This window comes from Antennarius striatus, chromosome 11 (genome assembly GCF_040054535.1).
Source record: "Antennarius striatus isolate MH-2024 chromosome 11, ASM4005453v1, whole genome shotgun sequence".
In the NCBI taxonomy this organism is placed as follows: Eukaryota; Metazoa; Chordata; class Actinopteri; order Lophiiformes; family Antennariidae; genus Antennarius; species Antennarius striatus.
Window position 1 is genome coordinate 19,985,282 of NC_090786.1, and position 26,965 is coordinate 20,012,246.

The 26,965-nt window shown below is 43.5% G+C and overlaps 2 protein-coding genes across 5 annotated transcripts; one reads left to right on the top strand and one right to left on the bottom strand.

The window, feature by feature from the left end:
- Window positions 1-113: 113 nt before the first annotated feature.
- mcmbp (minichromosome maintenance complex binding protein) lies at window positions 114-8,166 on the top strand. Of its 3 annotated transcripts, none has more exons than XM_068326910.1 (16): window positions 114-293; window positions 873-964; window positions 1,083-1,223; window positions 1,351-1,392; window positions 1,470-1,559; window positions 1,691-1,823; window positions 1,963-2,108; window positions 3,237-3,334; window positions 3,414-3,586; window positions 4,577-4,697; window positions 4,774-4,891; window positions 4,987-5,152; window positions 5,304-5,437; window positions 6,063-6,230; window positions 6,400-6,488; window positions 7,581-7,718. In XM_068326910.1, the coding sequence occupies exons 1-16, from the start codon at window positions 236-238 to the stop codon at window positions 7,615-7,617; spliced, it is 1,806 nt and encodes a 601-aa protein (XP_068183011.1). In that variant the 5' UTR covers window positions 114-235; the 3' UTR covers window positions 7,618-7,718. The 3 variants fall into 3 exon arrangements, with proteins under 3 accessions (XP_068183011.1, XP_068183010.1, XP_068183009.1); XM_068326909.1 differs by having other exon boundaries at window positions 116-293; window positions 4,783-4,891; window positions 7,679-8,166; XM_068326908.1 differs by having other exon boundaries at window positions 117-293; window positions 7,679-8,165.
- A 99-nt stretch (window positions 8,167-8,265) lies between these two features.
- Window positions 8,266-26,696, bottom strand: inpp5f (inositol polyphosphate-5-phosphatase F). 2 transcript variants are annotated; one of them, XM_068326906.1, is made up of 20 exons: window positions 26,267-26,696; window positions 23,001-23,081; window positions 20,400-20,536; window positions 19,596-19,724; window positions 19,258-19,425; window positions 19,101-19,157; window positions 17,525-17,723; window positions 17,238-17,417; window positions 17,028-17,095; window positions 16,580-16,704; window positions 16,385-16,462; window positions 15,892-16,012; window positions 14,711-14,839; window positions 14,393-14,510; window positions 14,111-14,309; window positions 13,917-13,988; window positions 13,760-13,833; window positions 13,464-13,592; window positions 13,269-13,362; window positions 8,266-12,174 (listed from the first exon to the last, which is right to left on the bottom strand). In XM_068326906.1, the coding sequence occupies exons 1-20, from the start codon at window positions 26,361-26,363 to the stop codon at window positions 11,067-11,069; spliced, it is 3,363 nt and encodes a 1,120-aa protein (XP_068183007.1). In that variant the 5' UTR covers window positions 26,364-26,696; the 3' UTR covers window positions 8,266-11,066. The 2 variants fall into 2 exon arrangements, with proteins under 2 accessions (XP_068183007.1, XP_068183006.1); XM_068326905.1 differs by having other exon boundaries at window positions 19,258-19,443.
- Between the last annotated feature and the right edge of the window lie 269 nt (window positions 26,697-26,965).

The window sequence follows — 26,965 nt, forward strand, 5'->3', positions numbered from 1 at the left end:
CCTAAAATAACAAGAACAATCACGCTAAACAACGTTGTAATTCAACCAATTGCATAGCCCCGTACTCTCCGGTCGGTCCCGGTGCTCAAACCAAGCACACAGCGCTCTTTGTCCGGTGACGTAAATTTCCCGCCGTCACTTCTTCGATCCCGTGTGCGAAAGTTAACAAAATAGCGGTTTCGTGAAATTTATTAGTCTTAGTTGATACTGTTTGGACATCTGTGACCGGCCTGTAATGGCTTCCACACATGACTGGATTACCAACCCCCTCGGTGTTGTTGACGGGATGTTTGGTTAGTGATACTTTATCTCACTCCTTGACAGTTAGCTTAGCTGTAGCGCCTGAACCTCGCTGCGGGCTCGTATGTATGGCTGCTCATCGAGCCAGCTACCGCGATCATTACAAGCTTTTGGTTTGGAGGGAAATGAGAACATTTCTACCTTTTGAATCTACCAAAACTCTTTTACTACCTGCACGGTCTGCCTGATTTATGGTTTAACTCGAAGACCTGTGTGTATTCATCCTCTTTAAATATCAGCATCATGGTGCATTCAGGGTCCTCACCCACCACGTGAAGACAGCTGTGAGTGACAGAAAACATCTGTGGTCACAGTTAAGTTTTTATGATGAGCAGCTTGTTGAGGTGATCTAGTTTTATTTAATAAAGAAAGAAATGATACAGATTGATAACATGCATCTACTCTGATGTATCTCATTTAAATGTCTCTTTTTTAAATGATGCACTTTAAACACTTTGGGTCTCTTTCTCTTGGTTTCTTTGAACATATTTTGCTGTAATGTGGAATTCTGTGTTACTTGAGAATTTATTGTTCTGAAAATTCAAGTTACTGTTGTAAAAATTGTTTTTCAGCTACTTCCCAGAGCAATCTAAACTTTGATTGGGAGGCTAAAGCAGCGGAGTTCTTTAAAGATCATTTGAAAGAGAAGGACTCTCACACCTTGGTAACGTAGTTCTGAGATGATTTATATTCCACAACGATGCTGAAGATGCCTGCAACTGCCAACGTCTTTCTGCAAGCACATTGAACTGTAAATAACATCCGCCTTCATTTTGGTGCAGGTCCCATCTTTGAACGATGTCCCTCTTCACTACCTGAAGCCCAACAGCCTGGTGAAGTTTCGTTGCTTCATTCAAGACATGTTTGATCCAGAGTTCTTCATGAAAGTGTACGAGACTGTCGATCCATCTGCAAATGCTAAAGTGAGCACTTCCTTGTTCTCTCTGATGCGGCTGTTTGCACAGCCCTGTCTTGTGCACAGCGCACGCGTTTGAATTGGATCGTGTTGCTGTATTGTCAGTGTAATTTATCCATCTGAATATTCCCCAGGTGTTGCGCTGCGGAAAATACCTAGATGTGACAGAATGTGGGGTAAGACTTCCATGACTGAATCACATCCTGAAACCAAAAATTCTGCTTTGCTGATAGGAATTCTTCTTTATTTCCAGGTGGATTTTCAGTCCAGAAACACTGTGACTGCGGAGAGACAGACTTTCTACTGTGTGCCAATCCCAGGAGAAAATACATGGGTGAAAGATATATCCTTATCTAGTCCAGATTATGTCATGAAGCAGGATCCCCATAGCGAGGGATTTTTTTCTCGAGTTCTTTTCTGCACACACATATTGTTGGATCTCCTGCCTGTTTGTTTTCCTTCACTCCATCACACAGCTATGCCACCTCCAGCCAAGCGCGAGTGGTTCCTTCCACCTCGTATGTGCCGACCAGACAGAAACGCAGTTACGAGGACGACGATGACATGGACGACATGGACACACAGCCACAGAAGCAGCCGCAGTCTGGTATGGGGGGGGGGGCAGATTTGCGGCTGAATGCAACGGGAGAACATTGTGTGAAGATGTTTTTACCTGCAACTCAATCCATCTTGGGAGGTCATGTATATACAAGAATATCAGAATATGGATCGTTGCCTTCCTGTAGGTCCTCAGGGTCCCACAGAGCATCACAGTAACAGTGACAGTAAGCGGCAGGAGACAGAAGCCCCCTCCGGTCAGGCAGCATCCGCCTCCCATCTGGACCTCAACTTCCCCCTACCAGGAGAGAGTGGCCCCTCCTGCCTGGTCAAGGTGAGTCTGGAAGGGGTTTGGGTGCCGATTGCATTTTCATTCATGTTCCCTGGACTGTTAGGGCCGTCATAAGAAGGGTGTTTGTCTTGCATCTCATCGAGGACAATATATAATATATAGTCCGCCCTCGTTCTTTACGATTACAGTATGAGGCGCATCTAAAAGCCTTTCATTTTCCCAAAAACCGACAGTGCGCCTTATAATCCTGTGCGCCTCATATATGAAAAAATAAGTTTTAAAATAGGCCGCAGAGTCGTGAATGCAATCCCTTTAGCACAGCTCAGTCTAGTGGATGCATAACACAACCACAGCCACAACAGTAGTTCCTTTATTTTATGCATCTTATAATGCTGGGCGCCCCATTCTGGGGCCATTCGTTGAAGGTGTGCCTTATAGTGCAGTGCGGGAAAATACGGTAATGCGTTCCAGGAGCCACACGAGATTAACAAATTCCGTGATAGAGCGACAAACTATCTTATTATTTACGGTAATTTAAACTTTTATTAACCCATGTTCCGCGTGTATTTTACATACAGATTGTTTGTGTCCTTCATGTGTGTCTGAGATGATGCAGGACAATTCTGTCCTGTAATGCAGTTCCAGTTTTAATAGTTCCAAGAATCATTTGAGTCTTGTTTGTTGTTGTTGCTATGAGCAACCCACCCGTTTCCCCACCCAAAGCAGAGTTTGCAAATCTGTTCAAAAAAAACTCTACAAACACGTACCGTCACTAAAGAGGTGTTTTACATTAATCAGGGAGTTTTCTAATTTGTTTGTTTTGTCTCCGTGGTGACAAATCGTGTGGAATTTGTCCCAGATGAGGGTTTCTGGTTTAATTCACAAACTGTTCAGTATTTTGTTTTTTAGCAACGCTTCATGTGTGTGAATGTAGGCATTTTATTAACGTCAGGTCAACTTGGAACGTCTTTCAGGGAGGCCCGTGTGATGTCACGCTGCTGACATCAGCAGCTTTTAAACAGTGATGGTCGTGTTGTGTTTGTGAACTGAATCAGAAGCTCCACACGTGGAGCAGAAGCTTACAGGGGTGTGTGTGTGTGTGTGTGTGTGTGTGTGTGTGTGTGTGTGTGTGTGTGTGTGTGTGTGTGTGTGTGTGTGTGTGTGTTGCAGGTGTACGAGGACTGGGACGGCTTCAAACTGAACGAGATGCTGGAGGTGTTCGGGATCCTGTCCGTCAGCCCGGCTCTCAGCGCCCTGGCGGACGAGAAGTAAGACGGCTTTCGGGACGGGCTTCCTGTGTGGCGTCGTCGGTGCCGAGTGTTTCTCATTCCTCACGTCTCCACGCAGAGACGGCTCCTCTTCCTCCGCCGACCCCACGGAGCTGATGGAGACGGCCGAGGAGCAGAGGGTTCACAGCCCGCCGGCGTCGCTCGTTCCTCGCCTCCACATGTTGTACGCCAGGACGCTGCCTCACAACAACCCGCTGCTGCCCCCTGCCTCGCCGGAGGAGAACAGCGACTGTAAGAACAATCGGCGGTGCTGTTGTGTTGTCTCTGCTGTGTGTGTTGTCTCTGCTGTGTGTGTTGTCTCTGCTGTGTGTGTTGTCTCTGCTGTGTGTGTTGTCTCTGCTGTGTGTGTTGTCTCTGCTGTGTGTGTTGTCTCTGCTGTGTGTGTTGTCTCTGCTGTGTGTGTTGTCTCTGCTGTGTGTGTTGTCTCTGCTGTGTGTGACACTGATGCTGGGTTGTGTCCAAACCCGGTTTGATCCCAGACTGAACAGATGAAGGATCTGTTCCGTCGGCCTGATCCGTGTCACAGTCAGGGAAGAATTTCCATTCCCACGGCTTCAGACGAGTAAACAAGCGTATCTACAATCCTGACTGATTTGCATCCATGCGTCGGTCGTCCTACACATCATTTTCATGCCAGATCTAAATCCTCCCCAGGAGGATTTCTGAAGCTGGAGACGACAGGAGACCCCAGCATCTTTGCTGGTCCTGTTTGTTACCATAGTGACTACATGACGATCACTCCTCGAAGCAAATATATATTATTATTATCATTCAACAGATGGTTTTTATTAGCTTTGGATATCATAATTATTTATTTTATGTCATGCTTTATAAACAGCAGTACACTAATACCTCCAGGTACCAGTTTGATCCGTTCTCGTAAGTCAAACATTTCCCCATTTAAAGTAAATAAAATTATTTTTATCGATTCCAGCTTCGAATCCGTCTGACAAACAAAACATTAAACTCGTATCCTGAGTTATTACTGTGTATAACTTGACTTCTTTACATGCCTAAATGTCAAGATGTTAAATGTTATAAATGATCCAGCAGGTTGAGACAAAATCGTGAAATAGAAACTTGTAAAAATGTGTCCTCATTAAAACCTCAGCTCTGACTCAGACTCAGCAGCAGGAGGAGGAAGAATCAGGCAGCAACGCTTTAGAAGCACCGTAACCCGTAGCAACCATAGTAACATCAGTCGTTGCTCTTCCTCCTCAGGTTCTTCTACCCTGAGTGAGACGGCCGCCGTCAGGACGGAGCTGCTCACGTACTTCACTCACATCCTCCTGGGAGACGCTCTGGCTGCAGAGTACCTCCTCCTGCACCTCGTCTCTGACGTGTACGTCCATTTCACTGTCCACTTTCTGACGTGTTGCTGAAGACACAGGAGCATTTCCATCCTGATTTTCTTGCAGGTACACCAGACGGGATGTTCTTCCACTTGGAAAGTTCAGCTTAAACCTGAGTGGCTGTCCCGCTGCCGCCTCCTACACGCAGCGCTTGTATCAGATCCTCCAGCAGCTGGTGCCCTCTGTGGGTCGACGCCCATCACTGCATGCCACGGTTTGCTGTTGGTTTTGAATGACAACCAGAGAAGCTGACAGAAGACTTCTTTTATCTCCCTGCAGTCATTCTATCTGGGGATGAGCCTCCAGAACATGAACCAAATGCGTTTGGTGCCCAAGAAGGATTATGTAGCCAACCGACTAGTGAGTGGGATGCTGCAGCTTGCCAGAAACACTTCCCTTTTCCTGGATGAGACCCAGCTGGAACAGGGACAGCTGGACACCTCAGGTAAGGCTTCTCCAGACCACCAGGGGGCCCATCTGCTGCCAGGATGAACCACTTCCTGCTCCCCCCTGTAGACGCAGCGAGTCTGATTTATCTCCCATCACGCTAACTAGGTCGGCTCCTCCGTGTGTTTGTTGTTGTTTTTGTGGTGCAGGTGTGCAGAACGTCACGGCCCTGGGGAACCTGATCCTGTGGCAGAAGGTCGATTATGACTTTAACTACCACCAGATGGAATTCCCCTGCAATATTAACGTGCTGGTGGCGTCCGAAGGCCGCTCGCTGCTGCCGGTGAGGAGAGGGTGATGGGATGTGCAGGACGCGGCGAGAACTCACCCCACACACACACACACACACACACACACACACTTTCTAGAGTGGGGTGGTGCCTCTCATGACACCAATCCGCGTCTGGCGCTGGAGGTTGTTTCCAACCGGCATCACGCTGTCGTCTCAGCTGCCATTGGTCGGACGCAGCAGCCCCTCCCGCCAGCGGCTTTGGGTCCGGGTGTCACCGCGTTGCCAACAGTCTGAGGAATGCGCTGTGTGCTATTCTAGTGTGTTGATCTAATTGGTTGCCATGGCGGCAGCTGTATGCAGGAGAAAGAATCCTGTGAGAGGAGTCTGCCCCGGCCATTATTAGTCCTGCATTGAAGGGCAGCGCGCTGCAAACGGAGAGCGCTGATTAGAAGTCAGGAGAGGGCGTTGGTGGTAACTCATGGGCTGGTGGGCAACCCGGGGGGTCAATCTGGCGTCACGCAGCTCCGGCTTTGTCAAAATGCCAACCTGGGCATGTAAACAGCAGGAGGGCAAACTTTTGCACAGCAACACCTGTAGAAAATAGACGACACACACACACACACACACATGGCTTCTCTATGCATCAGTGTTTGTGTTTTCCTCTGTCGCTCCACAGTCTGACTGCCAGGTGCGCCTGCAGCCTCAGGTCAGCCCCCCCCACATGGAAGAGTATCTGAGCAGCATCCACATGCATCCGCAGGCCTCGTCACAGCTGAACAAGTTCAGGATGTACCTGAGCGCGACGCGCCGGCTGGACTACACCATCTCTGATGAAATGACCAAGGTGAGACACTCCTGGGCCCGAGGCTGACACGAATCAAACGCACCTTTCTATCAGGTGTGACGATGGTGTTGGTGTTAGAGCGCCGGATCAGCTGTTCCTCGATGTAGCCGGACGACCTGTAGCGCTGAGACGTCATCCGTGTGTTTGTGACCTTTTCTTGTGTCCTCAGGCGGTTGAGGAAGACTTTGTAGATATGAGGAAGGACGATCCAGAGAACATATCGGCAGAGGATCTCCACAGGCTCCTCGTTGTGGCCAGGTAGGTGATCAATCAGGTGATCAATCGGTATGATCAGCAGATCTTTCCTTTTATACAGTGAAGGGTTCAATCGTGATCCTGGTGCGAAGTGGTCTTCGTACGAAAGTCTTGGTGTCGTAACGTCTCAGATGTCCCCGCCCCCAAGCACCTCATTGGTTCAGTGACAGAAGTATAGCTAGTCCTCAAGATACAAACATTTGACTTACAAACATTCTAGTCCTCAAGATACAAACATTTGACTTACAAAACATTCTAGATTCGAACAACTGCACAACTCCGACGATTGTCCCGCAGTTCCCCGTTCCCTTTAAAAAACTGCTGGAGAGTTCCTTGAGTTCCTTGTTTTCTTCTTTTTCTCCTCAAGGATTAAATAATGAGCAAAATCTAATCTGAATTCAAAACAATCACATGAGTCACGAGTGACGAATAGACAAAGTCGAGTGAAGTGGTGTAAACTTATTATTTTTAGTGTGTTTTTTTTTTTTTAAACTGATGTACAGTATAATCGACTGAACTGGAAACAATCAATTTTGCTTCATTGTGTGTTGTTTTTATGTCCTGTTATTTTTTTTGGTCAGTCTTGGGGAATAGAACTTTAGTATTTCGAGTCATAACAGCATTTAAATGACCTCAAATAGTGATTAGAAATTGAAATTTAATAAATAACGACTTACGAACAGTTCAACTTACAGACAACCTCCAGAAACCATTGGTGTTTGTATGTTGAGGACTTGCTATATCCGTGGGAGTGGTGCTCTGAAGATGAGCTATATTCAAGGGCATCCGGTAAAATCTGACTTACAGTCAAGGTTTCATCCTTTCCCTTGATGCCTCAGCCCCGACATCTGAACAAGCGATTAGTTTTCCTCCACTGGACAATTTAATTTCACTGAGTGTCTGGCGCTGCCTCGTTGACCAGGAGCTTTTGTGTGACCTTTTCGAAGTGAAGCTTCTGTGATTTGTGTGTAAATATCACCAGAGCCAGAAAGGAGATTGTTTTAATTCATGTTGCATCCAAAACACTCCTGAATATACAAGGTCAGACTAACTAGAAGCCCGTTGTCTGATTACGGATCTCTATCCTGTTAACAGTTTCGATGCTCGCTGTGATAATCCAGAGACGTCATGAGTCGTCTTGTGATCGGGCTGCGACGCGTCTGAGGGTCATGTGACTGTGCGTCTGTCTGCAGGTTGCTGTCGGTGAGCCAGGGACAGACGTCGCTGTCCAGAGAGGGCTGGCTGCGAGCCAAACACATCGACATGCTGAGGAGGAGCCGCATGGAGCAGCACCAGCGCGTCAACGGCAACGAGCCTTGATGGGACACGGACTGTTTTTGATACCCGGACACGTTTGTAATAAAGTGTTGATATTCCAAAAATAAATCTTGTTGTACTCACCTCAAGTTGGAAGAGATTTCTATCTATAAGCACCGTTTGTTTCGGGGTTTCATACCACTGGTTTGTGTTACTCCACATCAGATTTTCTTTTTCTGTTTATATTCATTCCAAATGAGGCATACAGAGTCAATATCTTGATTTTGCTGGACATTTGTCGGCATATTTGAAATTGTCACATCCATTGCTCACATTCCCTTTCCTTAGAGGTCATGTGTGTCCTTTGGACAGTTTCCAGAATCTTTCAGAACAGATAATTCTTCAGATTTCATTATTTCTCATGGGGCTTTTTAAAAAAAAAAATTTTATCAGTAAATATGTCAGTTCATAGTATAAATAAAACACAATTATGAAAGTATTAAAGCTAAAAGTTTGACAATAAAACTCGTGCAACACTTTTCCACTCATATACTTTTTATTCCGATGGGAATATTTTCCTAAACAAAAAGTGTACAGTGCGCTTCATCAAGTAACACCCAAAGAGGCTAAGAATAAATAGGATACTTTAATATACAATACAATCTGAGGACAGTGGAAAATGACAACAGCTGGAGGAGATGACCGGGACATTCAGACGGAAGATAACTAATGCTAAAAAATGTGCTTCAGTGCAAATCAAATGCTTTAAGACCTCCAGTCCCATGATGCACTATGATGGGCTGGAGGACAGCTGCAGTAAGAGAATTAAGAGATGAACCAGGAAAGAAGGAAAATCTCATCCAGCAACTATAGGATTAAATATAAATCAACTCCAGACACCTGTTGCATATAAAAAAAACAGACACGATGTGGTCTCTGTCAGGAATGTTGAGGATTGTTCCGTTCTACAGCCCGTCCGTTTCTGCTCGATTCCAGTGTTAATAATCCTGAAGGAAAGTTTCAAAAACACATTTTACCTTTTGCATACTAACCATGACCTTAAAGCTTTGGCAGAAATACACGATCAGCAGGATCCATCACTATAACGTAGCGCTCAAAGGGTTGTCTGTACTCCTTACATACAGTTGGATATATACAGGTAGAGCACAATTGCAGAAAAAAAGGCAAAAGTAACAAAAATCTGAAATGTGTTGGTGCTATCTTAGGATATTTCAACAGGAAACAAGATTATTGATATAGATAAATGTTATTTATAATAAATATCAACATACACAGCAGTGGGATATGTGGCAATGGTTCGATATCTTTCTTGTTTTGTTAAATGTTCTAACAAAGTCATGACAGATTCTCACGGAATAACGACAATTATTAAGCTTAACAAGTAAATATGCAAAACCTAATTTGTGTTTCAAGAAAACAAAAGTCAACATTATAATAGGTCGTGAATTAATGGAGTACTCCTAACTCGAGAAGTAGAAACTTGGTTCTAATACACAAAAACCCACACGTTCACTACAGTACCTTCACAAGGTCGACACAACCTGCTCGTTTCCATGACGAATGTACACACCAGTAGATGAAATATCCCAAGACAAATTTTCCAACAAAATAACCCTGAATGTCAGCTTATACAGTACACCAAATGTAATCATGGAATGGACTGAAAAGGTAGATTTTTTCCCATAAATACCTGATATACATAATCCCACTTGAAATCCTCATTAAGGCAAATATGCATTCAGTCTGGAGTGCATTAAGCATCAATGTTTATAAAGATTGGGTGGGTGCAGCGTGTATCTGCTGCATTATGCTACTCTCCTGTATTTGTCAGACATACAACGTCAGTGGCCGAGGACTCAACGCCTCAGTAGTTATTTCTATATGTACAATATATTTATCAAAAACAGCTCCAACCAATGGGGTTCTGGTTACTCGGCAATGACAGTTATGGGCCTTCTTTTACACTCGCAATGCTTTGAGCAATCCGCTAATTCACCATCGATACAACAACCTGAAGGGAAGGCTCTACTCAGAACAGACACACGACACTCACTGTACATATCAACACCCAGGATGCTCACTAATGTGTCACCGTTCTTTGTAGAATAGTGACTGGACACCACTGCTATTACAGAGGATAACGACTATAGAATGTTGTCTGGCTAGCTTTTGACCGCTATACGAAGGCTAATATTTAAGTGTTCTCATAAAAAATGTCTAGTTGAACTCTATAACTTACATGTTATACGGTATTTATATATATAATCATATTATAAGGTCTCTATCACAAAAGCCAATAAGTGACCTGCCCATGCAGGATGCCTTACAGTACATGATAACATGGAGTTGGTCTTTCAACATGCCTCGTCAGTTGTGTTCCATTGACCTCACATGCAGTGTGGGGAAACGACCCTTCTCTAAGGATAGTGACATGTCCACATGCACAAAAATACTCTGCATACGATTCTGGAAGTACACAAGTTTAAAAACATTCTAAAATGTGTGTATATATGTTTGTATGTATGTATGTACCTACAGTATATCCATATTATAATATCATTATAATAATCATTTTTGAATTCAACAAGGCTCTACATGTCAGATCAGTTAATCTAACCTAACTGGCACATTAACAAGAAAGTTATACTGACTTCTGTTTGAGCTAGTCCGAATTTATGATTATATGACATGATAATATATTATTATAATTTACTTTTAGTTGTAGACTTTCTAATAAAATCAAATATTTCTATTTTAATAGTGATTTTTGTTTTTGCTGGGTTGGGATTGGAGAGGGTGATAGACAGTAAATTGGACACTGGCATTTTCCAGTATTTTCATAATGATGAATAAAGGCCTTTGAGAAATCACCAATGACCGACCGCCAGTCAGAAAGGGTATTGTTCATATCGCAATTTCCATTTTGAGAGAATTTACTGATGACGACCAATCATTAAATTATTAAATAAAGATCTGACGTTTGTATCACTCAGAGCATTTGATGCTAAACAGGGATTTAAACTAAAAGACCCTTATATCAAAAACTGCACCAATCAGTGCTCTCTTAAGAGCAGGCGTATCCATACTTATGTGCATGTAAACATGGTCACGGTCGTGTTGAGCTGTAGAAAACATCTGCAACATCTGTACAGGAGTCGTCATTAACAGACAAGATTAACTTAGGGGGGGATCTAGGAGCTCTTTTCTTGGCAGAGTCGGGTCACAATGCTCCAGCTGTTCCTACTGCTACCAGACAGCGAGCTTCAAAACACTGTACAGCAAAGTTCTGCTACAAGGAAAGCACTAGATCTGAATGATCCTGGTCTGGCACTGTGTAAACATTGCCTTCAGCTCGTTCTCTTGGGCTTCAGTCACGCCGTCTGGCTCGGGGCTCTTTTGCACCTTTGCCACGGCGAAGTTGATGCCCTGGGTGAGTCCAGCCTGGGTGAGACTGGCCACCTGGACCATGGAGCTCTTGATCTTGGCAAAAGGGGACACCACTCGGCTTCCATTGCTATCGGCGGGTGAAGGGCCGAGGCTGCCTTCTATATGAGAACCCAGACTCCTTAGAGAGCCTCCTGAGGCTGCGGAGCTCGGTTTCTGGATGGTGAGGTGGTTGGAACTGGAGGTTGAGGACTCGAAATCCAGCTGGGATGGCCTCGGGAGCTGGGGATCCTCTTGAGGTTGCAGCGCAGAGCTTGGCTGTTTGTCGGAGTCCGCTGGGATCTTATTCTGCACATGCTCTTCAAGGTTGAGCGTCGGGAATGTGATTAGCGGTCGCTCTCCGAATACCTCAACAGGTTGTGTGTGTGCATCCTGGACAAACTGGTGGCAGTAGGCGTCAATGGGAGTACCGAAGTCAATGAGGATGGCCTCTTCAGCCACTGAGGCCGCTCCTGGGGACTTGTCATCACTGGCTTGAGGGGGACATTCCTGCTTCCCCTCACAGCCAGTGACTCGCACGATGGAGGGGATATTCAGCTCCACGCTACCAATAGATTGAGAACGACTGCCCAGTCGAGGGTTTGTTGCTACGATGCCACAGCTGGGCAGCACATAGTCCACATTTTCTAAAGAACCAGAACACGGGTGATCCGGATCAGAATTATAGGAGTCAGAGTCAGAGGAGGCTTCAGAAAGTTCGCGACAGATATCTTTATCTTTGTTTTCTGATTTCTCCAAGCTGCTGTCCGACTTCCACAAAGTGACATGCATAGATGGCTTTAAGAAGTTGACCTTAACGTCAGGCTTGGAGAAGTTGCCCAGCTTGGTCTGTTTCACTCTCTGATTGAGAGAAGAGAATTTGTTGAGGAGGTAACTTTTGCCCTGAGCCAGACCGGAACTACCCTGGACCTGGTCTGCAGGTTTGTTCTGGATGCCCATTATATCCTCCTGAGGTTTACTCTGCCGCCTGGAACACAAGCATAAAGTGACCCACAGCTCTTTCATTGAAATGAATTAAATTTGTACAATGATGGGTGCAAATGTGCCTGCAGTACTTTGACATATGACAAAGAAGTGATAAATACACAGTGGTACCTCTACTTACGAAATTAATTGGTTCCGGAAGAAATTTCGTGAGTAAAAAATTTCGTAAGTAGAGACGTGTTTTCCATGCAAATGCCCTAATCCGTTCCAAGCCCCCCAAAATTCAGACATAAATGTTTTATAAAGCATAAAAATGCATCAAAACATGTAACAAATACATGTTACAATTAGATTATTACACAATAAATGAGAGTTGTGTATAATGTAAAAAAGAACAGAGTAAAGAATAATAATGATGGTCATTTACCTTTTAACTGCTGTCCTCATTGTTTTTTGCCCTCTTTGGTTCATGCCCTCTTGCCCCCCCATGAACAACAGAGTGAATTCCAGTCCTCCTTCTGAACTTCTCCAACCACCCACGCGACGCCTTAAACTCCTTAAACTTCCTGTTGTTTTAATAACGTGGTGATTGTAGATGCATTACGGCCATATTCTTTGGTGAGATCAACCAAACGCATCCCTTTTTCAGGCTTTTCTATGATCTCTTGCTTTGTTTGTACGGACAAAAAAACTCTTTTCTTCATCTTTTCTTTTCCTCTTTTCTCCGTCACTTTCTTGGGGTCCATAGTGAATACTCTAAAAGTTAATATATTTACGTAAAAGTATCAGAACACCTCACGGGTCGAGGGCCGAATGACGAGGACGCTGCATAGACACCTATCTAGCTCCACACAGAGGTCCCTCTTAGCCAATGGGATGCCAGGATGCTAGGTAATAGCCAATGGCAGAGCAGCTATGAGAATGTTGAGTTCAGGAACCTGTGGGAGCGGTGAGTATCAGCCCATACGTATTTTTACCTTTCGTAACTCGAAATTTCTTTCGTAACTACAGGCAATATTTTCCTGTTGAGGCGTTTCATAAGTAGAACATTTCGTATGTAGAGACGTTCGTAAGTAGAGGTACCGCTGTATCAATAAAACAAAACAACAGGCTTAATTATAAGAGATGTCCACTCACCTTTCTAGTTTCTTCACCTCTCTGACCACCAGCATGTCCAGCCCCATGGCCTGTCGAGTTATGCAAAGCATTTCTGCTATACATTGTAATGTGTCTGCAATAGATCACAATGTAAGTCCCAAAGCAGCATTCATGATCAAAAAGGGGCTTCTTTCCTGTCCATTTAAAAAAAATTTTAGAAAAAGAACCTCCTACCTTTTCCGTCATCCTCAGGATTCCGGGTTGCTGCTCTCAGTGTGTGAAAATATCCGCTGGTGTCTTCGTTCCTGTAATGCAAACGCATACAGCAGAACTTGGGCTTCCCAAACAGCGTAGGCTCTGGACCTGCAAGAAAAAAAACAAAAACTATTTTCTGCAGCATGCTTTCCTTTCATGAACAACAATCAGTAAATCAGTTACTAAGAAACCTTTCTGTGTACATTTTTGACAAGAAATGGATGACTCATTGACAATTTAAAAGCACCCGCACTGCTGCATTCAGACTAACTCACCAATTTCAATCTTTTCCAAACCCTCCAAATTGAGCCGCTGGTATTGGTTCACTTTATCCGCTTCTTCATCGTAGCTGCAAGAACATAAATGTCAGCAGACGTCAATCTGCAGAGGCAATTCCTCATCGGCGATACTGTTAATTTCCACATCACTTACTAAGCAATGTAATAGGCTTTGTCAGACAGCAGCAGCAGCACATCTACATCTTTGCTGGTTGCATCGACGATGCTGGTGGGAAATATGATGAAAAGAGCAAATTAGAAAACACTCACAGAGTACAAATGGTGAAGTTGCTTCACATCTGTGTCCCTGAGTTAATGAATAATCACACATAGCAGCTAGCCTCTGACCTTATGTCACAGTTGATGAGGGCCCATCCTCCGTGAAACTGTTCATCATCAGGGAGCAGCAGCTGCATGTAGGTCTGCAGCAGGAGGCTGACCTGCTCCTGAACGCCCCTCTGGCTCTCCTTCTCTTTCTCTTCATGTTCCTTTTCCTTACTGAAGATGGAGTAAAGGTCCTCGGTCACTGGCAGTCCCATCATCAGGTCTGCGGAGGAGGATGGAGGAGAGCTTTTGAGACAACAAGGATAAAGATAGACACACGCATCTACTTCTGTCAGGTTTCCATACCAATGACTGCTTGTCTGTAAGCGTCCCTGAAGCGGTTCAGGTAGTAACGGTTGGCTGAGTTCACACCATCCTTCATCACACCCGCCAGCTTCCTCTCCCCCGTCCTGGTGAAATCTCCCTAAATATCACCAAGAGGCCGTTAAATAAGTCATAGCTTTAACGGTTTCATTTTAGTCTGCTTTTACATCCAAAAGGATAGGTCCATGTTTGTTCTTTTGCTTTCTTAACCACTCTTTCTATTCATATTCCCTACAGTCGGAAAAACATTTATCTAACGACTAAACGTGCAAAAAGGTGAAACAACAACAGCGTTGTTACCTTCAGTGCTGCTGTGCCTGCGTACTGTCTGCTGATGGTGTCGCCATTGTTGGCCCACATGATCTGATAAATCCTGTAGCATTTGACAGGCAGAGGCTGTTCCGGAGGCATCACACCCAGTTTCTTCAGCTGGGAGAGAAAAAAGGTGTTTTTAGATCGATAGTATCAAAGAACTATAGACAATTAGTCAAAGAATGAACGTCTAGAAAACAGGAAGCATCATCTTCATCATCATTCCCAACACTCACACACTCAACTCCATTTCACCCCCCCCACCCCCACTTTTTTTTCTCTTCTGCTTCTTGTTGGATGAAAAGGGGTTTTTGTCTTTGGTTAAGCTGTTCAAACTGTGAGAGCCGGGTCATGTCTTCGATTTTGTTTGCATTGCATCAGAATGGTTAGTTTATTTCCAGTTTTACCAACTTCAATGCTTACACTAGTATTTGCTCCTTAAATGTAATCCAAGATGATTTTTGGGACATAGACTAGGCTGTTTTACTACAGTGTGAATATCAAAAACTTCTGTGTTCAGTCTGATGAGCAAATATAAACAGATGCTAATAATCAGTTGAACAAATACAATGTAAACTGAATCCAAGATGACAGGAACAGGATTCATGTTGGCAAGTGAGGCCATCAAATACATCGTGACATGTGGACACAGGTTTTTATTTTTTTATTCATCGTGTCCAGAGACATTTGCTATGTTTTACTTGAATTATGACTACATGTCCCATAAATGTCCAGTGGTACTGTTCCATTTTTTTCTTTCTTTGAAGGTGCCATATTGTGCTTTTTTTAAATTAATATCAGCTGCCAAATGTACAACTACAATGTGTTTGAAATGTCTTCTCCAAACAGATCCATGGTCCTCAATATCTTCGATTGACAACTGATGAAATGAGTTCACTGTTGAAACGCTCTGTTTGTCTGGGCTGGCCATTAAATGTTAATGAGCCTGCTACACGCCCCCCGTTGACGTGGTGCACACGCACCACCATGCACGTACTTATGTAAGCTTTAGTGCTTTCAAAATTTTAGTATCTTTGTTTCCATGTATTTGTCTCTTATTTTTCATGATATAACTTAATTTTTCTGCGTAAATCGTGGAGCTACTTTCTCAGCCAGCCAAACGTAACATCGTGACTCCATTGGGCAAACACACGATCAGCGGCTCTCACCTGTTGTTCCATCACCACCCGAGCCAGAGCGGCCTGAACCACATTGGTCCTGTCGAGGCAGTCCATACAGTTGACTCTGAAGATGCCCTCCTGCTTGCAAATGACTCCTGCCTGATCCACCCTGACAGACGACAGGACATTGATCACAGGACGCATTGTTTGGATTACACACATTCTGACTCAGGAACCAGCATGAAATACTTAGGATTCCCTGCCATGCATGCATTACATTGAAGAAAGACAAAAGTCTATCACTGAATCCATAATGACAAAGAAATACAGCTGTCATAAAATGGACCTGGAACCTTAGTCTTTACAGCCATTCAGCTATATTACCAACAAAAAGCAAAAGTTAGTCAAATCTGACATACTGAAATACTTTCACCCCACCTAGAGCAGTTTTTCATATTATCCTGGTGCTCATACCCCAATGAAAGGGTTAAAAGAGTCAATGTTAAGAAGCAAATGGAGAAACTTGCGATGGGACACTTACCATGCCCACTTCATGTCGCTGATGATATCAGAGATCGCATCTGTGAGGATTTGCACATTCTCAAACTTCATTCCTCGGCTGAGGAACAGAATAAAAACAACGAATAAGTGGAAATGAATGCTTTGTGGCACAAAAGAATGAATAACAGGAACATTTGTGAATGAGGTTATCCACAAAGGAACGCGTTTCTCTTACCAGTGCTCATGGAAGTCAAATGAAACGTATGTGAGCTTTGGGTTATTGTAAAGCAAGACTTGCTTCATATATGAATCACCAATTATCTTCTCCCGTCCGCTTTGATCCACCAAGTTAATGATGACCTAAGAATGAAGGAAGTTATTTATCTTTATGGATAACACGGAAACACCTTTCTATCACCTTTCCTGAGATGCTAAATACACAAAGACTTTGGTCACCTTGTCGTGTGAAAGTCAAACTTGATAATCTTTCGAGGGAAAACATTTAACTTGGCTTGAATGCTTCGTTCTGTTTTAACCCCGACAAAAACCTGTCTTATCATTCTGCTAAAACACTTTCAAACCAACTCATTCATTCAAAAGTGAAACTGTTTGCTGTAACAGGATGTAATCTGACATCGCAACACCAGCCTGATGATTCCGAAGGGATGCTAACATTCACCAACCTGGGACTTGTAAAGGTCAAGCTGTTGTTCAAAGTGAGAAGCAAAGTATGGCATGGTCTCCTTCTCTCCTGAAACATCAAACACACACAAATACAACTGAACTTTGGAGATAGAAGACGGGACAAGAACCTGGAAGTGAAGGATTGGCTAAGATAAGCGTCTGAGAAGCCATCTCTAACACTGAAAGCAAGATCATTTGGTTCCACATACCTTTCTCCAAGCGTGGCCGGGGATTGTACCGGTACCCAGCCTGGCTCCAGAAGACCGGCACCGAGCCCCGGGTCTGGACAAAGGACAGCGTGTGGCTGTGGACGTGGATCAGCTGCTCCGTCTCAACATAGTTAGCGACGTGACCGTCGGTGTCCACCCCTCTGCGTTTGTATCGCATGCCTGTGGGTCAGCAGATCACATCACCACCACTCACATGATTCAAATCACATATAGCATTCACTACAGTGAATCCTTCACGTCCTGTCTGAGGGGAACCGAGGTCCAACCTGCGCGGTGGCGGCTACGTCTGGAGATCAGCGCCACGGTGAAGCGAGGGTAGATGTCATCAACACAGGTGACCTCCTGCGGGGGGGTCTCGGGGCTGCTCCGTTCTTCATCAGACGTCTCGTTGTAGTTCACCACCAGCTCCTCCACCTGTACGAAGCCCTGGATGATCGGGATCACCCAGAAGTCCACCTCTGGGACCTGGAGCATTCCAAATGAAACATACAAAACACAAAGACGAGAAAACACACCCTGTTTGTCTGGTTGATAAAAAAAAAAGTACAGAACTAAAAAACATTATCTTGAGGTTATGACTCAGTTATTAGAAATGTTTTACTGCTGAGCACATTTACCCTGATAGAGAATGTGACTTAGTATCCTGGTGCTTTCATGTCTCTCTCTCTCTGTCTCTCTCAGACTCTCAGATGTTTGTCTTTCACATTCACTGTGTCCTAAACCAGTCTTCCCCACGGACCGGTTTCTCATGAGACAATATTTTTACGGACCGTCCTTTAGGGTGTGGCAGATAAATACAACAAAATAAGATATAACTAGAACCAAGGCAGTCAGAGACTGCAACATCCCGCGACCTGAAAGTAGTACCTGACTAGTGCATATGGAGGCCAGTGTAAGTAAGACCATAGATCAAAGCTAGTGTAATGTGCTTTTTGTTTCATCTTTCTATCTGCAACGGTTGTGAAGATATTTGGTGGACTAACGAACTGACGAATGAACGAACGAACAAACACTGACAATCACAACACATCACTGCTTTGAAGCAGGATGTAAACATAAATCCAGTTTCTATCAACTTTACCAGCAGCGTCGTCGTAACGTCACACCAACATTTATTTTTGTTTGTTCTGCTAGCTTGGGGGTTTCATTTTAGCAGTAATGCTTTCTGTGTTAGCAACCGGAGCGGCCCCTTTAAGAAGGTAGTCATGTGACCGAGGCAAGCATCCTGACAAGCATCAAGTGACTCATAGACAGATGTGAAGGAGAGAATCCACTCATTTAAAACAAAACATCATTCAGAATCAGATAATAAACAGAAATAATTTAGTTATGTATTCTTTCTGTGCGGCCCGGTATTGATTGGCCAACGGACTAGCACCGGTCCACGCCCCGGGGGTTGGGGACCACTGTCCTAAATCACAAAAATAACCCATGTGGAACGTTAATCTGTGCTTTAATTTCTCACTAATAAACAATATGACTCACTAATTTGTTGTAAAGCCACTTCCTCCCTTCATTCACTATCTAACTAGCCATCACTTCAATCTGGATCCAACACCAATACTGAATGTGCTCTTTCCCAATCCTTCTAGCACCTTTTGTGGAAATATTTCAAATATATTTGCCCAACACTGTTGAAAAAAAAAAAGCAAGCTGACAACCAACTGAACAAACAAACATGAATAAAAATTGAAACTTTTTGGTAAAGGGGTGAACCGGTATTTCTTGATGTTATCATCATGACTGTGGTAGCAACTTTTAGAGAATTAAAAAAGTAGACAGAATGAATTTGTACAATTAAAAATGAGACGAATCTGAACAAAAACACTGATCATCATTTACCTGAAGGTCAATAAGGTCTTGGATCATATGTTTATTCCAGAAGAAACGGTCATCAACCTTTCACAAAGAAGTAAAAATAATTAATCACACAAAAGAGTTTTTCTTCCTCAATGACAATATGTAAAAACAAGAAGCTGCAGTATGTCTCTCTGCAAACCTGCTTCCATAAGGGCAAACTGGACGTATCCAGTTCTCCCTGACGCTGAACACTGTTTGTCAGGTCGTAGGTCGGGCTGTAGTAGAAGGAGTCCGAGTCCATGAATATCTTGTAGAGCTCATCCAGCAGCCGCCTCTCCAAGCGTTCTTTTTCTTTGTTTTCCTTGACCTGGAAGGCAGGGGAATACTGGATTGGGTGGGTGAGTGGATAGAAAAGAATAATATAAGCTAACAAACCAAAGAATAAAATATCTGGTAAGATTTTATATGTTTTAAGTAGTTCAATAAGTCAGGACGGTGAGAGAATGTGTTTTTTTAACAGACTAAAAATGAAAATACCTTTTTCTTTATGGGCACCGCCACGTTAGATTTGATCTGACTGAAAGTCTTCATCAGGAACTTTGACTCATCAGGAGATTGGGCCAGTTTCTCTGGTCTGTCGATTCCAAAGTGATGCTTCTTACAAAGCTGAAAAAGTCAGACCCCTATTCATTTTTTTTTCACAATGTGTTTCATGTAATATTGATAACATGAACAAAATTTGCCATTTCGTTCAAAACGATGAGTTAGAAAAACATTGTCCATTACCCACTACAGACAATACAGTACGCTACATTCTCTGAAGCTATCACAGGCAACATGCTAACAGCTACACTGACCAGTAGGACATGGATGAATAGAGGGTGGAGCGATTCTCCTGCAGAACAGACACAGGACAGCAGGGCGGGATCTAAGAGCCTATCCTGGAACAACATTCCTTCTTTTGCATTTACTCACTTGAAAATATTCTGTCTCATCGTCCATGAAGCTCCCATGAAAGACTGAAATCTGAGCAAAACTCAACTTCCTTTACAATTATTTGCCGTATTTCTTTTTACAGCTGAATTTAATTCCCACTCCAAATGTGTGGGTGAGGATAATACTGATCTTTTAGAGGGAAAAAAAACCCAAAACATCCACGACTACATTTGCTCCTCGGTCAGCCCATCAGAGATGAGTCACACGCTTACGCATACAGGGGTATTTTTGGGTGTATTTAAAAAACAGATTAGGATTCTCTTAAGCAACTGATTGTAAAAGGCTGAAATACAAGAGTACACAAACACTCCGTCTCACGTCTCACTGCAGGATCAGTATACACACCTCCAGCTCCAGCTCCTGAGGCTCTTCCTCAGACAGAGGAATAACAGCTATCTTGGTGATCTTGTAGACTTTGTGGTTCCCTGGTAAATGGCCCACGAGCGCTTTCTGGCGGATTAATACCAGGCCGAGAGGCAGATCTGCCAGGAAGGGAGAGGAGAGGAGGGAGATGGATGGTGGGTGCAGAATTCCACACATTCTAAAAGGTGTGAAGACAGCAGCTGCACACCAGCCATTAACTGGAGAGTTTTCTTTAATAAGGTAACACAAGACATCCGCTAAATAAATTCGAAATCATGCTGATCGGAATCTACATCACTGAAGATGACTGGTTGTCATCTGTCTGTGTTTTCATTAGCAGAATATATGAAGGCAATTCTCCATGGATCACAGTGAAACCTTTAAAAACCTCATTCACAGTTTTCACTTCTGGCCCAGGCGACTGTTTGAACACAACAAAGGTGTGATGGCATGTCAGAGCCTTCCAGAAACAGGCGTCTGCATGAAGGAAAACATATGGGAGAGTTGGACCAGGTGAGGTAACACATTCAGGTGCACAAGAGCTACAAGCGAATCAGATGGAGAAATATGTCGACATATTTCTCAGACAGAGAAATGTCTGGTTCACTGTTAGATGGTAAACATGGAGGGTCGGGTGGTATAAAGTGGACGTTTTTAGTGTTCATTCAACGTCCAACTTTTTTTTTTATGTTGTCACTATGTAGAAGAAACACACTGACTGTCCATCCTTAAAAAAGATTTAATTGACGAAAAGACTGATAGACAAGGAAGACATATTTACTCTCATTGGTTTATCTGTATTTTGTCTTTGCATTTTAGCATTAAAAATAACACAGCATGTGCTCCACCTCTTACTGTAAGTAAGATAAATAATAAATGTGATAACTCAGATTTATATCAAAGCAGAAAATGCCCAAAACAAATGCCTGCATGATTGATCCTCATAAGTTTACTCTAGCTGCTATCCTGAGACAAGACGCTTTAAATGAGTCTTGTTTTCCTCACGACCATTAAAGCACGTCGACGCGGAAACGGTTGTGTCCCTTTGTTTCTCTGTCGGAGGACCACCCATCCAAGAACACCACAACGTAAGACCTTGAGTGGTCTCCTTGGGCAGGTTTGACCATAAATGATAAGAGTCTAACGTGTAAACACACCTTTTAATCCAATGCTCCTTATTTATTTTCACCGATTTCTACATTAAAGGACAACAGAGTATTGAAACTGAAAGCAGCAGGTCCGTATGGAATCGTGTTTAAACACAGGCGGTGTAAACAAAGCTACATGTTTTGAACCTCTCTCGCTTTAGTGCATCTCTTTACACCATTTCTCAAGCAGCTTCATGAGGTCATCACCTTACTTCGCTTCTCTCACAGACATAAAGGAGGTGCCTAAATCACATCCATCACACCACCTCCTCCTCCTCCAAGCTTCGCAGTGAGATCCACACCTACAGACATCATCTGCTCACCCATCAAAGACACAGCAGTAAGAACCAAAACTCTAGTGCAGCCACTCGAAGCGCTGACTCAGCAGTCTCCTCTGAACTGCTGACGTTGACGTGTCTCTGCTGCCTGATTGCTGAGAATCGTTGATGTGGGCTCCGATCAGAGGAGCTGCTGTTCATTCATGCTTTCTGAAGCTGATCCTCTTCAGCAGAGCCGGTTTCAGCATTCAGACATTAAATCAAAGTTTTCCAAGTCCAGTTTCCCAGATTTACTGATCTTCATGGTTTAAAGTCATGATGGACCATTATTATTCTTAGAGGACAAGCTCATTACATTATAGGAACACTCTTCACAGAGGTGACGTCGACTCTGCCCTTCAGGCAAACAGTGGCTCATGTGAAGAATCTAAAATTAGTTTAATGTTTTGAATACTTTGGATTTGACACTTTCTTTGCTATTTTATTTAAATTCCATATGTGTTATTCAACAGTTTCATGTCTACAGGACTGTTGTACAATATAGAAAAAAGTCAAACTACAAAAAAACCGTCCTGTGAACACGCAGGTGTGTCCAAACATCTGGTTGTTATTGTGTCTACCCTGCTTGTCATTCCACTGACTTCCCGCATTAATATTTTTAAGTATGTCTCCATCATGTTTTATCCCATGTTCATAGTTGATTCTTCAGATTCTTCTTACTTTCATAATACATGCAAAAACAATGAAACTATGTCTAGTTTTATAGTTCTTATTCATTTTCTTCTCATACATTCAGATCAGAAAATTTACCCAAACTTTAAGGCACATCAACCGAACAGCTAACATATACTCTGTTCAAGCAGCCGTCACACTCGCCCCTCCAGTCGCTCTTATATGAAGGCGATAATGTTTCATCTCAAATTTCCCAACCTGAGGCTCCTACAGGCATCAGATTTATCATCTTGAATCATCACCATTATCACACTCCTCTTCATAAGTACACACATTTCAAAGTACTTTCACACAATTTTTCACACCTTTCCTTGTGAGTAACAAACAGACCAAGCACTGGATGATCTGGTAACTCGAGTGTTCAGTGCAGTTGAATCAAACTGGCAAGAACGTGGAAGCAAACCGCTTCATTATTAGACACTTACCTGTGTGAAGTTGTATTTTCCCGATGACCCCTTCAACCAGACCCAGACACACTGGATTCCACGCCAACAACAGGTCAGTGGCTGAAATTTAAAAAATTAAAATGGAGATGAAACGGAGGCGAGGTAGAGGAAGACAAGTTTAGGGTAGACAAGCAGCCGAGGTCATTCCATATGCAGGCAGCCGCTGCACCGGCCATCATGTTTGTTCAAGCATCAGGTTATCTCTGTACAGGATGAAATACACACAGCTAACAGCTCAAGATACAAGCAAACCAAACACAAAGAATGTAATGCATTTATGTTGGAGCCAGTAAAACAATGATACCCTCAAAGGAATGAATGATTATCACTTTTCAATGAGAACATCCATCAGCTGGGCTTGCACTAGGAGCTAGTATGACTAAGTCACTGTGGCTCAGTGTAAAAGAATTGAGTAAGCCACAAAAAGCCACATTCTGTGTCCAAGACAGCGGCTTGCTGTAATAGCAAGTAAAACTTTCAAGTAAACATTGAGTAATATTTTGTATGACTGTATCTTCACATAGTGAATGCAAGTTTTCAATTGTTGGGGGGTGTAAAACCACACTTGTCATGGGGGGGTGTGCAGGGGATACCCCCCCGCATGGGGGATCGGGAGGCCCCCCCGGGAAATTTTTTAGAAAATGGGGTTGTTTTCCTGCATTCTGGTGCATTCTGAGCGCAAAATCTTCTGTTCAGTTTCCCTACAAAAGTACACTAAAGTCAACAGTTCAAGCTGAACTATCTTTATTTCTGTCCTACTTTATGCAGGAATGAATGTGAGATTTAACAATTGAAAACTTGCATTCACTATGTGAAGATACAGTCATACAAAATATTACTCAGTGTTAACTTGTAAGTTTTACATTTTAACTTTGACTTACACAACACCATTGGTATGCCATAGTTTAATTTTTTTAAAAATTTGATAATATGATTCTTCATTTCAATTTAAAAAGGCATGAAAAATATCAAGCAAGGTGAATACATATTTACATGCATCGCTGGTTATTCCTGCCAGTCATAGGTATCAAAAGTCTAAGACTACAAACAAGTATTGATAATATCTTTCATTGACCTTCTGATCAGTCTGTCACCACTCCTACCCCCTCTCAGCATTCACCATTTGTTGTTCGATTAGAATTTTAACACAAAATCTATTATAAAACACTCTATTCTCATATTCTTTCAATCGATCGTCCTCGCCTTGTCGTACACCAGTTTAGCTTATAAAAAAAGAATCTTTTTGTTTTTCACTGGACGAGAGGAGGTCATGACCTGAGTGCATATTTAATGATCGGGAGCGTTCGGGTCACTTCGGCTATTTCCGTTGGCTATTTCCGTCGGCATGCTTCGGCTAAATTCTGTCGGCATGCGAAAAGAGCGGCGCTGGCAGAAATAGCGGTGCTAGCGAGCGGCGCTAGCGGAAATAGAGGCACTAGCGATCGAAAAAGTATTAAGTTTTAGCCTTTTTTCCGTAAAAATAAGAACGCCACTGTGGTTATACAGTCTTAAAAACTTGTAGCCAATCTGGAATTTACTTCGCCTATGGCGAAGTGGCGAATGGCTAGCGCAAGCCCAGATCAGGCGCTGACAGATTAATATTCCAAAATTACAAGTCAGTCAACACTTAATTACTCGTTTGTGTCTAATTCCAGCCACTTCATTTTTTTTTTTACCAGCTTCTGTTTGGCGACTGTTGTTCTTTCTGACTATTATCTTACTAAATCTCAATGAATCCTGTAGATCTGTCAATCTCACTTCAAAACAGAAAATGTCATTTGTTGCACTTAAAACGATCCAGTATCAGCCTACTGGTGCAAAAGTAATTTAGTGAAGAAGAAAAAGAAAACCAGTCAATCTCATCAACTTTTACTCCTGTAGGGGTGGGCAAACTATTTGACAGGTGGGCCAGCTGAGGAGCAGAAGGAGTGTTTATTTTTACTGATGTAAATGACATGTAAAAACCAACAGTTCTGGCCTTTACCAGAAAGCCAAGCATACATATACGAGAATTATGGTAAAAATTATTTTACAACTGCATTTACTTCATAAAGAGTTTGGCTTGCCGTAGTTTGCCCTTGTCTGCGTTACAACAATCCACAATCTGACTGGTTTACAGACACGCTTTGCAGTGTTGACTTATTAAATGTCACAGTGGAGGAAATTGGAAATAAGAAAGGTGGAGCCGTGCAGGCAGCTTCAAACAATGAGTCTTCCTCAAGCAGCAGCTAGAACATTCCGTGTAGCAGGGATCTGGTTGGGGCAGCCCTACAGGAAGGGTCCTTCAGGAAAAGAGTAACACTGCGTTACCGTGGAAATACTTGGCTTTGTGCGTGAGAATGAAGTGGAAACCCAGCGAGGAGCGGAAACCCTTTTTCCAATTAAATAATGAAACAGCCGTGCAACTAAAAACCTGTTGGGGATCGCTGCACAGATATTTCACTTCAGGAGGAAAACACACACACACACTTTAAAGATACTCTTCCTTTACCTTCTGCTGGCTCACTGAGATAACACAACCCATGGTATTTCATGTTACAGGCGAACAGGACTATAAATAGAAGGGTGTGGCAGAGCAGCCAGCATGTTCATTTGGTTTTATGTGCAGAGAATGTCTAGTAAACTTTTCTATTTGGCGTCACCAATTAGAATTAGTCATTAACGAATGCATTGGTCGTGGATGTCGGTGTGGTGACATCTTCAGATGATTCCTGTTGGTCACGGATCACTTCACACTATTATTATTAGTCTACCGTCGTGTTATTGTGCATAAAACTATAACTTTATGCACAATAACTCGCGATACTGGAGAAGCTGAATCCCAATATAATGAGACCACATTTCTATTTACCCTGTCTTCCAGTGGGGTAACATTCCACAGCCAGGCTCACCCTGGTAAACTGTCTAACATTCAGATGCCACGCAAGAGCCGTGGGGTCTGCTGCCACACACACACACACACACACACACACACACACACACACACACACACACACACACACACACACCTGGAGCTGTGACCTGACCGCGATCCATCCACGCCACTTGTTTACTGATCTGTTTTGGTAAACAAGTGATGCATGAATGACACGGAAACGTAACGTCCGCGCCGGAGACGGATCGATGAGCAGCTCCACAAACACACATGGAGATGAAAACAGAAATCCACTTCTAAACACCCTGACAGCCATCGTGTTAAATGTTAGCATCGGGTTCACAGCCCACCGCTGTCACCCACAACCCACCGGGTCTGACCGTCATGGTTCCGTCCCTCCGGCTGCACCACAGCGCCCGGTCCCCGCTCTGAAGAATGTACTCGTCCTTGGCTTGAAACAGCTCCATTTGTGTCCCTTAATGCCACACCAACGCGGGTAACGAGCTAGCTTAGCCGCCAGGTAAAGGTAATTAGCAACTTCCACGGCTTTGGGTTAACTGTAGCCGCCGTTAGCCGCCTCCACGCAGGCTGGTGGATCCAGGAGCTAGCTACCTAGCGCGCTAGCAGCAGCAGCTGGATGCGTGTCCGGTCCGCGCGTTTCACTTCCACGCATAGTGATAATCAAATAACATTTCTACAGCAGAAACATTCCTTCCCGCGTTGATGGAGGCAGCAGAGCTCAGTCGTCATCCCAGTTGTGTCCCAGCAGCTGCTGCGTGTTCAGCTTCCGGCTCCGAGCAGGACCACGTGACCGGAGCCGTGCGCGTGCGCGTCCCCGCTGTGGGCAGGTACCCGCTGAGTGGACACACTGGAGGGTTATTCACCAGGGTGTGGACTATGTCACGTGATGTGATGTTGTTATTCTGATGAACATGGATTACTTTATGGCTTTTGTTTTGTAAACTAAGTATTGATCAGTGCCAGTTAATCAATATATGTTCAAATTGTGGGATAATTTTAAAATGATTATCACACAAAAATAAATATCTCTCCTTTAGCTTCCAATGTT

Bases quoted from the DNA above. Each gene is read 5' to 3' on its own strand.
- inpp5f (XM_068326905.1), bottom strand. From the start codon at position 26,363: ATGGAGCTGTTTCAAGCCAAGGACGAGTACATTCTTCAGAGCGGGGAC. The intron at 19,444-19,595 runs GTATTTTCATTT...CACCCAATCCAG, and splicing joins CGGTGCCCATAAAGAAAAAG to TATTCCCCTGCCTTCCAGGT. The intron at 14,310-14,392 runs GTATGGAAACCT...CCTCCTCCGCAG, and splicing joins TTACAGACAAGCAGTCATTG to ACCTGATGATGGGACTGCCA.
- mcmbp (XM_068326908.1), top strand. From the start codon at position 236: ATGGCTTCCACACATGACTGGATTACCAACCCCCTCGGTGTTGTTGAC. The intron at 965-1,082 runs GTAACGTAGTTC...ATTTTGGTGCAG, and splicing joins AGAAGGACTCTCACACCTTG to GTCCCATCTTTGAACGATGT. The intron at 1,393-1,469 runs GTAAGACTTCCA...CTTTATTTCCAG, and splicing joins TAGATGTGACAGAATGTGGG to GTGGATTTTCAGTCCAGAAA.